This window comes from Panthera uncia (genome assembly GCF_023721935.1).
Source record: "Panthera uncia isolate 11264 chromosome C1 unlocalized genomic scaffold, Puncia_PCG_1.0 HiC_scaffold_3, whole genome shotgun sequence".
NCBI classification, from domain to species: domain Eukaryota; kingdom Metazoa; phylum Chordata; class Mammalia; order Carnivora; family Felidae; genus Panthera; species Panthera uncia.
In genome coordinates, this window is record NW_026057584.1 from 7,392,058 (window position 1) to 7,405,925 (window position 13,868).

General features: G+C 38.3%; 1 protein-coding gene across 6 annotated transcripts in view; it reads right to left on the minus strand.

Moving 5' to 3' along the window:
* Nucleotides 1–13,868, minus strand: part of GIGYF2 (GRB10 interacting GYF protein 2) — a 150,000-nt gene that overhangs the window by 94,144 nt on the left and 41,988 nt on the right. For all 6 annotated transcript variants that reach the window (XR_007454242.1, XM_049614665.1, XM_049614666.1 and 3 more), the window contains exons 4-5: nucleotides 12,227–12,356; nucleotides 11,204–11,299 (exon numbers count right to left, since the gene is read on the minus strand). Coding sequence is in view for 5 of the 6 variants with exons in the window: in XM_049614665.1 (XP_049470622.1) it covers nucleotides 11,204–11,299; nucleotides 12,227–12,356 (226 nt within the window). In the remaining variant the exon portion in view is untranslated. The remainder of the gene's footprint in view (nucleotides 1–11,203; nucleotides 11,300–12,226; nucleotides 12,357–13,868) is intronic.

Here is a 13,868-nt window from a genome sequence, read left to right on the forward strand (position 1 = left end):
ATCTAGATTAATATAATCTAATACTGGAATAACAGAGCTCTGGGGCACCTGGGTGGCTCAGTCAGTTAAGCCTCTAACTTCGGCTAAGGTCATGATCTCACAGTTCATGAGTTCAAGCGCCATGTTGGGCTCTGTGCTGACAGCTCAGAGCTGGAGCCTGCTTCAGATTCTGTCTCCCTCTCTCTCTCTCTCTCTCTGCCTGTCCCATGCTCATGCTCTGTCTCTGTCTCTCTCAAAAATAAACATTAAATTTTTTTTTTTTTTTTTTTTTTAAAACAGAGCTCAGAGCTAACTTCACTAATTAATGCCAGGATCCCATGCAGGTGAACACATTACCAAACATGTATACAACTCAAATGTACCCATCAATAGAGTGCAGAGAAACTTGCATATACTTTCCTACACCCTCACACACTGCAGCTGAAAATGCAAACTTCTATCCTCTCTGGAAAGCAATTTCTGGAAGTTCTATATTTAAATGTCTATACCCTTTGGGGTGCCTGCGTGGCTCAGTCAGTTAAGCATCCGACTTCATGATTTTAGTTTGTGGGTTCGAGCCCTGTTTCAGGCTCTGTGCTGACAGCTCAGAGCCTGGATCCTGCTATGGATTCTGTGTCTCCCTCTCTCTCTCTGCCCCTCCCTGCTCACACTCTATGGCTCTCTCTCTCTCTCCCTCTCAAATAAATAAACATTAAAAAAATTTTTTTTTTGATGTCTATACGCTCTGACAGAATTCCTCTTGTAACACATGCGAAAACTCCCATAAGCAAAAAGATCTTTAACTGCAGTACTGTTGTAAAATTGAATTGGGGACCTCCTAAGTATCAACCAATGGGAGCAATTTAAAAATCATGAGAGGTGCCTGGCTGGCTCAGTCAGTAAGAGCATGAGGCTCCTGATCTTGGGATCATGTGTTCAAGCCCCACGTTAAGCACAGAGCTTTTAAAAAGAATTAAAAAAGTCACGGCCATCTTCATGTGAAATTCTATGCAGTTGTTTCAAAAACTGAGGCAACTCTATTAGGTTGATCCATATGAAAATGCTAATATTCAACCACTTCTGACCCACAAAAACTGCAATTTCATGTGATCAACTGAATGTATAAAGATAAAAGCACAGCTGTAGTAAAGAGCATGGAAAGGCCAGATTGCCTGAGACTGACTATTCCTTTAACCCACTTCTCAGAACCTCCTTTTACTCATCTAGATAAAGTAGACAGGAACCATATTTACATCTACCTACTGGGCCGCTGCCAGCACTTAACCCATTACATGACAAGTGCTTAAAACAGTGTCGGACACATTAAAAGCTAAAGAAGTATTTGCTCTCATCTCAACAGACCCAAAGGTGAAAATAATGAAGTACAGAACTATGTGCATAGCATGCTGCATTTAGGTTTATGTGTTTTTTTACAGGAACAGATATTTAAGTAGGTGCAGATATATTAACCACCACTGAGAGGAAACACAAAATGGAAACAGTGGCTACTTCTGAGGAACAATAGGAGTAGGCAGAATTAGGGTGACTCATAGAATAATTGCTTCCCACTATATGTGCTTTTTGAATTTTTTACATAAATACATGTTATTATCTATTCAAAAATGCATACATAATTTCCTTTGACATCACATAAATAAAATACAACAATGTATGGGGCGCCTGGGTGGCTCAGTCGCTAAAGCGGCCGACTTCGGCTCAGGTCATGATCTCGCGGTCCGCGAGTTCGAGCCCCGCGTCGGGCTCTGTGCTGACAGCTCAGAGCCTGGAGCCTGCTTCAGATTCTGTGTCTCCCTCTCTCTCTCTCTGACCCTCCCCCACTCGCCCACTCCCAAAAATAAACAAACATTAAAAAAATAAACACATAAAATACAACAATGTAAATTAGGTAGCAGCTATGTAAAAAGTCCCACTTCTCAAACTGATAAATGTATTCAAGGGAAATGCCAAACCAAAATAGTGACCAGATTTCTGAGCATCAATTTTGGGTTTTTTGTGTGTTTTTCTTAATAAATATTTTTAATGTTGATTTTTGAGAGAGAGAGAGAGAGAGAGAGAGAGAGAGAGAGAGAGAGAGAAAGAAACAGCAAGCAGGGGAGGGGCAGAGAGACAGGGAGACATCATGACACAGTGTCATGACCCGAGCCCAAGTCAGACGCTTAAACAACTGAGCCACCCAGGTGCCCCTCAATTTTGTTTTAAGAAAATGTCATTCCAGGGCGCCTGGGTGGCCCAGTCAGTTAAGTGTCCAACTCTTGATTTTGGCTCAGTTCATCTCATGGTTCGTGAGTTCGAGCCCTACATGAGGCTCTGCACTGACAGCATGGAGCCTGCTTGGGATTCTCTTTCTCTCTCTCTCTCTCTCTCTCTCTCTTCTCTCTGTCCTTTCTCATTCGTTCTCTCTCAAAATACATCTGTCCTTTCTCACTCTTTCTCAAAATACATAAGTAAACTTAAAAAAAATTTTTTCCTACATGCATCCATTCATTAATACAAAAAGAGAATGCACAAAACTAACTTGCATTTTAAAGACATAAAATACCTATTTCAGGTAACTTCAAGAAATTTAACATATGCAACAAAAAGCTATTGTAGGTTATTAGAACTAATCACCTCCCCTATGAGGGTATGGGTAAAAGAACAATATGCAAAATTCTAGTCTTCAAAGATCTAAACAATCCCTGAAGGGAGTGCCTAACCATCAAAAGGACAACATCAAAATGCTAGTGAATCTTCTGCCTGCTTTAAGCACTGTCCTACTCCAGCATACTTTATAGACAAAGGATGCAAGTAAGTTAAGTGTCAGGAATCCAAAATGATGTGTTTTAACTGAGTCCGGAAATGGACTCTGATGATCTTCTGTGGTTATCGTAATTATAATACCCAGACCATAGCACCTTAAGATAAACTTTTCCATTACAAAAGCAAAAGAAGATTTACTCCATTCGTCATTCCAGACATACTTTTGTCGTGTAGGTGTAGTGCAAACCTTACTTTACTCTTTTTCAAATTGTTAACCAACAGTTCCCAATAGCATTTTGTTGAATAATCTTTGATTTTTCAAATGATTTATTGGGCACTTACTAAATACTGATTTCTTAGAAGTGTTACAGGGTGTTTCTAGATGATTCAATTACTTATTCTGTTGATTAAAAGTCTATCATGTTTTGGTAAACAGAAACAAGTCCTCCTCCCTACTTCTTTTTTTCTTTTTAATTTTTTTTAACGTTTATTTATTTTTGAGACAGAGAGAGACAGAGCATGAACGGGGGAGGGTCAGAGAGAGGGAGACACAGAATCTGAAGCAGGCTCCAGGCTCTAAGCTGTCAGCACAGAGCCCCGACGTGGGGCTCGAACTCACAGACCGCGAGATCATGACCTGAGCCGAAGTCGGCCGCTTTAGCCACTGAGCCACCCAGGCGCCCCCCTCCCTACTTCTTAAAAAGCTTTTCTGGCCCATTTACATTTAGCCTGTAAGAAATCTAGGAAATTATTATAAGAAAAATAAAAATAAAATATTAAAAGTATGTATAAATACATTTAAAAATTGGAAGATAATCACAGAATAAAACTGGTATACTAAGGCATTAAGTGCAATTTTAAGATTTTTAAAATTGAAAAATTAAAAATTAAAATTAAAAAAATTAAAATTTACAAAATTTAACAGGCAGGATTAGGGTGAGCTCACATAAGTAGTTACTAGAAAAAGACTACTATCCATAGAAAAATTGGCAAAGACAAGAACAAAACATTATATATGAACACGAACATTCAAAAAACTCTTCACTGTACTGGGGAAAGATACACAAACTAAAACAATGGAAGAACATTTTTGCCGATTGTGCAGTGAATTTTTCAGTAAAAATACTCAATGTCTGAAGTACAGAACAATGCATAGTGTAGACCATTACGTGTATAAAAGGGGGAAGACATTTTTAAAAAAAATTTTTTAATGATTGTTTATTTTTGAGACAGAGAAAGACAAAGTATGAGCAGAGGAGGGACAGAGAGACAGGGAGACACAGAATCTGAAGCAGGCTCCAAGATGTCAGCACAGAGTCCAACGTGGGGCTCAAACCCATGAGCTGTGACATCATGACCTGAGCCAAAGTCGGACATTTAACAGACAGAGCCGGGGCACCTGGGTGGCTTGGTCGGTTAAGCGTCTGACTTCGGCTCGGGTCATGATCTCACACTCCGTGAGTTCGAGCCCCGCGTCGGGCTCTGTGCTGACAGCTCAGAGCCTGGAGCCTGTTTCAGATTCTGTGTCTCCCTCTCTCTCTGCCCCTCCCCTGCTCATGCTCTATCTCTCTCTGTCTTAAAAATAAATAAACGTTAAAAAAAAAATTAAAAAAAAAAAAATAATAATAAATAAATAAATAACAGACAGAGCCATCCAGGTGCCCGGGGGGAAGACATATTTAATATTTACTTGGAAAAATATAAAACGAACTGCTAACACTTGCTGCTTTTGGGAAAGAGATGCTGGTGGCTGAGGGAAGTGATGGGAAAGTGATTTCCTATTACATGCTATTCAGTAGATTTTTATTTTGAAACCATGTGACTTATGACTTATTCTTTATTCAAACAATAAATAAGTAAATAAATCTGAAAAAATAAAAATACTGAACATGGCAAAAGTACTAGAAAAATGCTATAGCTATGGCATCAGCGAAACAAGAAAGATCCTCATACAAAGCTTCTTAAAAGCAACTCAGCATATGGAACAATCTGGTGTTATTTCTGGACTTCTATTCCACTGACCTGTAGGTCTATCCTTATACCACAGTTGTGATCCCTGTAGTTTTGTAGTAAAGTTCTGAAATCGGGGAGTATGAATCTTCCAACTTTGATCTTTCTCAAAACTATTTTGACTATTTAGGGTCCCTTGCAATTCTGTATGAATTGTAGGACCAGCCTGTCAATTTCTACCCCAAAACCCCTGTGATTTTGATGGAGACTGCACCGAGAGTAGATTGACTGGCAATATTAAGTCTTCCAAGGCTGAATGAACACTGATGGCTTCCCACTTATTTAGATCTTTTTTAATTTCTTTCAACAGTATTTTGTAGTTTTATGTAAAAGTCTTACATCCCCTTGGTTAAATCTGTAACTATGTACTTTATTGTTTTTGATGCTATTGTAAATGAAACTGTTTTCATAATTCCCTTGCAGATTATGTCAATCCTGACCCCTACAACTGTGCTGAATTCATTTATTAGTGCTAATAGTTTTTTGTATGTGGATTCTTCAAGATATTCTACATGTAGGATCATGTCACCTGAAAACAGACATAGTTTTACTTCTTCTCTTCCTTCTTATTTTTTTAATTTTTTTTTTAATGTTTGTTTATTTTTGAGAGAGAGCACAAGCAGGGCAGGGACAGAGAGAGGGAGACAGGATCTAAAGCAGGCTGTGCAATGATAACAGTGAGCCTGATGTGGGGCTCGAAATCGCAAACTGCGAGATCATGATCTGAGCTGAAGTTGGATGTTCAACTGACTGAGCCACCCAGGTGCCCCTTTACTCTTCCTTTTTAGAGGTCTCTTATGTCTTTTTCTAGCCTAAATGCTCTGGCACAATGTTGGATATCAGTAGTAAAAGCAGGTAACCTTGTCTTGTTCCCAATTTTAGGGGAAAAGCTTTCAGTCTTCCACAGCTGGGAATGAGGTTAGCTGTGGGTTTTTCATAAATGCCTTTAATCATGTTGAAGGTCCCTTCTACTACCTTCGCTGACAGTTTTATCAAGAAAAGTGATTAATTTTGTCAAACACTTTTTCTGTGCCAACTGAGATGATCAAGTGGTTTTTCCTTGGTTCGATTAATGTGGTACATTACATTGATTTTCCTTATGTTGCACCACGTTTGCATTCTGAGGATAAATTCCACTCAGTCATGGTGTATAATCCTTTTAATATGCTGTTGGATTCAGTCTGTATCGGTATATTTTGACAACTAAAGATATACAAAGAAAACAAACTGCAATAAAACATACTAAACGTTAACAGTAATTATCATGTAATTATCTCTACATGATGAGTTTATGGGGGAGATTCTCTCCTTTATACTTTTCTGTATTTTCTACAATGAATATGAGTACCTTTTATTTTAAAACACGTAAGATTTTATTGATACAGAGTATATAAATAAATTGTAAAATCACCATGAAAGACAAACCGAGTAAAACAATGGACAAATAACACAGGCAAATCAAAAACCATAATGACCATGAGCATATGAAAAGATGATCCAGCTACTAGTTACTAGTGAGATACAAATTAAAAACAACTATCACAGCCAATGTTTTGGCCAAAATGTAAAAAACAAAAGCTGGGGGTTTGCATAAAAATGAGTCCTCTGGGGCGCCTGGGTGGCTCAGTCGGTTAAGCCGCCGACTTCTGCTCAGGTCATGATCTCGCGGTCCGTGAGTTCAAGCCCCGCGTCGGGCTCTGTGCTGACAGCTCAGAGCCTGAAGCCTGTTTCAGATTCTGTGTCTCCCTCTCTCTGACCCTCTCCCATTCATGCTCTGTCTCTCTCTGTCTCAAAAATAAATAAACGTTAAAAAAAAAAAAATTTTTTTTTTAAAATGAGTCCTCTCGGGGCGCCTGGGTGGCTCAGTCGGTTGGGTGTCCGACTTCGGCTCAGGTCATGACCTCACAGTCTGTGAGTTTGAGCCCCGCGTCAGGCTCTGTGCTGACAGCTCAGAGCCTGCAGCCTGCTTCAGATTCTGTGTCTCCCTCTCTCTCTGACCCTCCCCCGTTCATGCTCTCTCTCTGTCTCAAAAATAAACATTAAAAAAAAAAAAAATTTAAAAAAATGAGTCCTCTCATTTGCTGCAGGTAAGAGTGCAAAAGGGCTTAAAACACTACAGAAACAAATGTAGCAACACATATATTACATTATCCACATCTGTGCATTTAAAAAAATGTAAAGAACCATGCACCAAAAACCAAAGAGGTGAAAAATCTGTACACTGAAAACTACAGAAAGCTTATGAAAGAAATTGAAGAAGACACAAAAAAATGGAAAAATATTCCACGTTCTTGGATAGGGAGAACAAATATTGTTAAAATGTCAATACTACCCAAAGCATTCTACATAGTCAATGCAATACCTATCAAAATAACACCAACATTCTTCACAGAGCTAGAACAAACAATCCTAAAATTTGTACAGAACCAGAAAAGGTCCCGAATAGCCAAAGCAATCTTGAAAAGGAAAACCAAAGCTGAAGGCATCACAATCCTAGACTTCAAGCTGTATTACAAAGCTGAACTCATCAAGACAATATGGTACTGGCACAAAAACAGACACTCAGATCAATGGAACAGAATAGAGAACCCACAAATGGACCCACAAACATACAGCCAACTAATCTTTGACAAAGCAGGAAAGAATATCCAATGGAATAAAGACAGTCTCTTCAGCAAGTGGTGCTGGGGAAACTGGACAGCGACATGCAGAAGAATGAACCTGGACCACTTTCCTACACCATACACAAAAATGAACTCAAAATGGATCAAAGACCTAAACATTAAGACAGGAAGCCATCAAAATCCTAAAGAAGGAGGCAAAAAACTCTTTGACCTCGGCTGCATCAACTTCTCACTCAACATGTCTCTGGAAGCAAGGAAAACAAAAGCAAAAATGAACTATTGGGACCACGTCAAAATAAAAAGCTTCTGCACAGCAAAGGAAACAATCGGCAAAACTAAAGGGCAACCAACAGAATGGGAGAAGATTTTGCAAGCGACCTAACAGATAAAGGGTTAGTATCCAAAATCTATAAAGAACTTATCAAACTCAACACCCAAAAAACAAATAATCCAGTGAAGAAATGGGCAAAAGACATGAATAGACACTTCACCAAAGAAGACATCCAGATGGCCAACCGACACATGAAAAGATGCTCAACATCACTCATCATCAGGGAGATACAAATTAAAACCACAATGAGATACCACCTCACACCTGTCGGGATGGCTAACATTAACAACTCAGGCAACAACAGATGTTGGAGAGGATGTGGAGAAAGAGGATCTCTTTTGCACTGCTGGGGGGAATGCAAATTGTTGCAGCCACTCTGGAAAACAGGATGGAGCTTCCTCAAAAAATTAAAAATAGAACTACCCTACGACCTAGGCATTTACCCATGGGATACAGCTGTGCTGTTTTGAAGGGGCACATGACATGCACCCTAATGTTTATAGCAGCACTATCGACAATAGCCAAAGTAAGGAAAGAGCCCAAATGTCCACTGATGGATGAATGGATAAAGAAGATGTGATGTGTATATATATATATATATATATATACACACACACACACACACACACACACACACACACACAATGGAGTATTATTCGGCAATCAAAAAGAATGAAATCTTGCCATTGGCAACTACATGGATAGAACTGGAGGGTATTATGCTAAGTGAAATTAGTCAGCCAGAGAAAGATGAATATCATATGACTTCACTCCTATGAGGAATTTAAGACACAGAACAGATAACATAAGGGAAGGGAAACAAAACTAATATAAAAACAGGGAGGGGGACAAAACATAAGAGACTCTTAAATATAGAGAACAAACAGAGGGATGCTGGAGGGATTGTGGGAGGGGAGATGGGCTAAATGGGTAAGGGGCATTAAAGAATCTACTCCTGAAATCATTGTTGCACTAAATGCTAACTAACCTGGATATAAATTTTTAAAAAAGAAATATTTAAATATTTAAAAAAACACAAAGAAACAAAAAAATAATAATAATTTTTAAAAATACAGAACCAAATCCAGCAATTCCAATTTTACAACACATGTTCTAAGAATGATTACTTTAGCATAATTTGCAACAGCAAAGTTTGAAAACAACCTAAGTATCTAACCAAAAGAGACTGGAAAAACTCTGGATTTTCTCACTTAAGAAATACTAGGCAAGAGAGATGAACAAACTATAGCTATGTGTATCAACATAGATAAATCTAAAATCATTACTGAAAAAAAAAAAGCAAGCTGCAGAATAAAAACTACTACAGTATGCTACCTTCAATACAAAATTCATAACCCTATAGGGGCACCCAGCTGGGTCAGTCAGTAGAGCACACAAGTCTTGATCTCAGGGTTGTGAGTTCAAGTCCCATGTTGAATGCAGAGATTACTTAAAAACAAACTCTAGGGGCACCTGGCTGGCTCAGTACATACAGCGTGTGACTCTCAATCTCAGGGCAGTGGCCCCACAATAAGTGCAGACATTACTTTCAAAGATATTTTTAAAATAATAATAAAAAAATTTTTTTAAATTTTATAGCCCTATAAAATGAAACTTTTATGGCAAGAGAATACACAAGCATGTAATGAAAATAATAAAACATGAATGAGAAAAATAATCCAATTCAAAGTAATCCCTGGGAAAGAAGGGGTACAGTATACCCCAGGCAGTCTCAAATGAGAAATCTTATTTTTTAAAACAAAACACACACAAATATGTAATGATTTTAAGATTTATATATCTGAATTGTAAATGTATCGTTATTTGTAGTAATACATTCAAATTTGTCTGTTTCAAATACTTTATAGTAGGAATATTTTTAAGAAAAACTAAACCAAAATATAGCCAAATGTCAAATCTATGTGAAAAGGAAATTGGCCAGTTTTGAAAAGGAAATTTCCAGCCATCACTGGAGACAGAACCCTTTCTTGTGTACTCCTTATAGCAATAAACACCTTTTGGTCAATGAAAATATCTGATGATTCTAGATGAAATTACATTTCAGGAATAAAGACAGAACTAGCCTAATTCAGAAGAAATCATAAAACAAAAACTGCTTATGACACTATGGTGATGAAAATCACCAAAGATTAATAATATCACACCTGTTTTAGAACTTAACACGGTTGTGACAGAGGTCTTCTAACAAGTTTTTTTTGTTTTTTTTTTTTTTAATGTTTGTTTATTTTTGAGAGACAGAGCACAAACAGGGAAGGGGCAGAGAGGTGAAGGGGGACAGAGGACCCAAAGTGGCCTCTGCACTGACAGCAGGGAGCCGATGAGGGGCTTGAACTCACGAATCATGAGATCATGACCTGAGCCAGTCAGACACTCAACCGACTGAGCCACCCAGGCGCCATAGCTTCTCTTTCTTAATAGTGATATCTTCATACAAAATATGGCCAGAGTGTAAACGAAATAGCCAGAGTTATCACAAAAAATAATGATGAAATGTTCTGGAATTAAACAGTGGTTTACAACTCTGTGAATATATTAAAACCCACCGAATTGTATACTTTAAAAGAGTGAACATAGGCACAGCTGGGTGGCTCAGTCAGTTAAGCGTCCGACTCTTGATTTTGGCTCAGTCATAATCACACGATTCAGGAGTTCAAATCCCGCAACAGTCTCTGTGCTGACAGTACAAAGCCTGCTTGGGATTCTCTCTCCTTCTCTCTCTGTCCCTCCCCCACTATCTCTCTCCCTCCTTCTCACTCTCTCTCTCACTCTCAAAATAAATAAACGTAAAGAAAAGAGTGACTGTTATGACATATGAACTATGTCTCAAGAAAGCTGTTTTTAAAATTAAAAAAGCAAAAAAACAGTGATGATTCATTTACAGTGGCATTCCAACATTCCAACAAAGCTCCTTTTTTTTCCATTTACTGCAATTACCATAAGTTCCATAAAATCAAAAACTCTTATTTATCTTTGGAAAGACCACACTATAAATAAAGACAACACAAAATCTACTTTCCAGCCTAAAAATCTAACTTTCTCACAATGTCATAAACAAAAATCTGTGATAGAACTACACATTTTTAAGCATATTTTGAGCTGAAAATCTACATTCTCCTTTAGTGGCAGAATGCTCTGGTGAGAAATCAGGTTGCCAATTACTTCTGACAACTACATTTTTCTGAAAAGAAGGCCCTACCTCCCCCCAAAACTACCTCTACTCAAGTAAATTATAAGGGATGGCTCCTATCATCCATAAGGAAATAGAAACATTTCCTCACCTCTACAGAATACTCAAAGCTTCAGAACTAAAGCAGAATCTCATCTACCAAGATAGGCATTCACATATCAAGAAAACAGAAAGCAGGTGGCAGACATGTGGCGATGTTGGGGCCTTAGAGCCTAAGTGGTAACTTCCTGTTTTCATAACTCAGTGGAAAGGAACAAGGGTTTGACCTAAGGCTCAAAGTTAGACACAAACCTGTTCTTCTTCTGTAAAGGGTACAAGAGCCAACGGAGGCAGGGGCTCCTCCTGTAGGATAGGCAGAAATTCTTTATCCAGAAGGTCTGAAGGTATCTGTACGACCAAACACATGACCATGAAATTAATGCTATCCCTCCAATTAACAAAAATTATAAAAAAAGAAAAAAATACTCTTCTGTTTATCTCTTGGTGATTGTTACAAATATGGAATAAAGCTTATTCAACCACAATTACCTCCAGTAGTACTTACATATTCTGAGGTTAAATATTAACAACCCCAGTCCCGTTCCTCTTCCTCCCATCAGACCACCACTTTAGATTTGATATACAGCATTAACTCTGGCATTCCAGAGTGCACAGCGGAAGGGTAAATATCCTCACATTTAACTCAAGGCACAAGGCAGTAAAGAGTTTCATAAGCAATTTTATCTGTCCTCAGCAGCCATCATTAAAATGTGACATCCCCAACCCATTAATAAAAGCAAAAACAAAGTATATTGTTAAAACAGAAAATATTCTCTCTCACTAGTCAGATAGTTAAGTGTACTTTACACTGTTTGGGTTTTGACCATTTATAGGAAACACAAATGTGGTAACATATTTTAAGATGTTCTCTCTGCTAAAAATCGTATATTTAACACAAGAAGGGGAAAAAAGCAGCAACTCCTCTTCTCACTCGTAACTTCTAACTGAAAAGAGGTACAATAAAGACAAGAAATTCCTCCTTTCTCAGACGTCAAACTGGGATAGAAATGGACATGAAGGAGACATTGAGAGGAAATCAGACAAAGTATTAAGTGCTGAATATTCTGTTTCCATGAAGTTTTCTATTCCTATAATGAAATCTTAGGTCCTCAGTAAAAAACACGGGCTCCTTACACTTAGAAGATTCTCTGTCAATTACTACAGGTTTCAAAGCAGGAAAAAAGAGAAAAACCATGAGTCCATCATCTATCAATGTATCACTGTACATACCCTGAAATCTCATTCCTAATTCTGAAGTCTTTCCTTTTTCCTTACCTTGTTATCTTTAAGGAAAAGTGCTAACATTTCTTCTCTACCGTAACGATAGTCTGCTAACTTATACTTCGGCAAAGCTGGAGAAAGAGGAGGGGACGTGATACTCCCACCACTGGACAGAGCTCGGAGCCTAGGAGAGACATAAAATACAAAAATGAAGGGTCAAATATTCTGGCACCAAGGACTTTTGTTTTTACGTGCTATAAAAATGTTCACTTTAGCTCTTTAAAAGAACAGAAAGAAATCCCATTATCCCAAGATTTTAGCTTTCATATAACCATTGTCACAACACGTTGAGAGCAGTTCACTGAGAAACAGACAACCATGTGGTAATTCCCTAACTTAAAGAGGTATCATGATATATCCCTGAGAAATCTGGAGTGAAAAGGTGACACTGTTTCAAACTTGTAATATCTTAAGCAGGCTTCACACCCAGCACAGAGCCCAATGTGGAGCTTACATTCTTTTTTTTTTTAGTGTCTGTATTTATTTTTGAGACAGAGGGAGACAGAGCATTGAGCAGAGGAGGGGCAGAGAGAGGGAGACAGAATCTGAAACAGGCTCCAGGCCCCGAGCTGTCAGCACACAGTCCTACGCGGGGCTCGAACTCTCAACCACGAGATCATGATCTGAGCCGAAGTCAGATGCTCATCCAACTGAGCCATCCAGGCGCCCCCCAATGTGGAGCTTAAACTCACCACCCTGAGATCAAGACCTGAGCTGAGATCAAGAGTTGGACACTCAACCAACTGAGCCAGGCAGGTACCCCTTGAAATTATAAAGGTAACCTGATTAAAGTAAGGGGTACTTGGCTGGCTCAGTCAGAAGAACATGCGACTCTTGATCTTGGAGCTGTGAACTCGACCCCTACGTTGGGTATGGACATTACCTAAAAATAAAATCTTCTTAAAAAAGAAGTGAAATATCACCTTCTACCTGTTAGATTAATAAGAATTAATAAATCTGACAATACCAATGAATAAATCTGGAGTATCAGTTGCTAGTAAGTATGAAAACCAATGGAAATTCTCCAGTAGTAACTGTGGGACTGTAATGGAACAACCACTTCAAAGAATAATCTGCTAATGTTTAATAAAATATTTAGCAAAGTATACTACACGAAAGAAAAAGCAAAACACAGAAGGTTAGGAGCGCCTGGGTGGCTTAGTCAGTTGAGCATCCAACTGCTGATCTCTGCTCAGGTCATGATCTCACGGTATGTGGGACTGAGCCCCACACTGGGCTCCGCACTGGAAGCGTGACCCTGCTTGGGATTCTTGCTCTCTCTCAAAATAAATAAACTTAAAAAAAAAAAAAACAACACAGCTTACAAAAAAGAGACACACGTAAACCTGTAAATAAGTTTATACTGTTTAAGAACCATACAAAATGTAGCAAAAGTATAGACACAAACATGAACTGACAAAAAACTCAACATAAGATTCTATGTGCAAAGGGAAAGACAGCATCAAGGGAGTTTTAATTATACCTGCAATGTTTTATTTTCTTAGCTTGGCACTGGGTACATGGATATTTGCTACAATTTATACTTTTATATGCCTGTAATATTTCATGATTCATTTTTAATAAAAGCAATCAATGATCAATGTAGAGAAATTCAAAATGCAGTGAAGAATGAAAA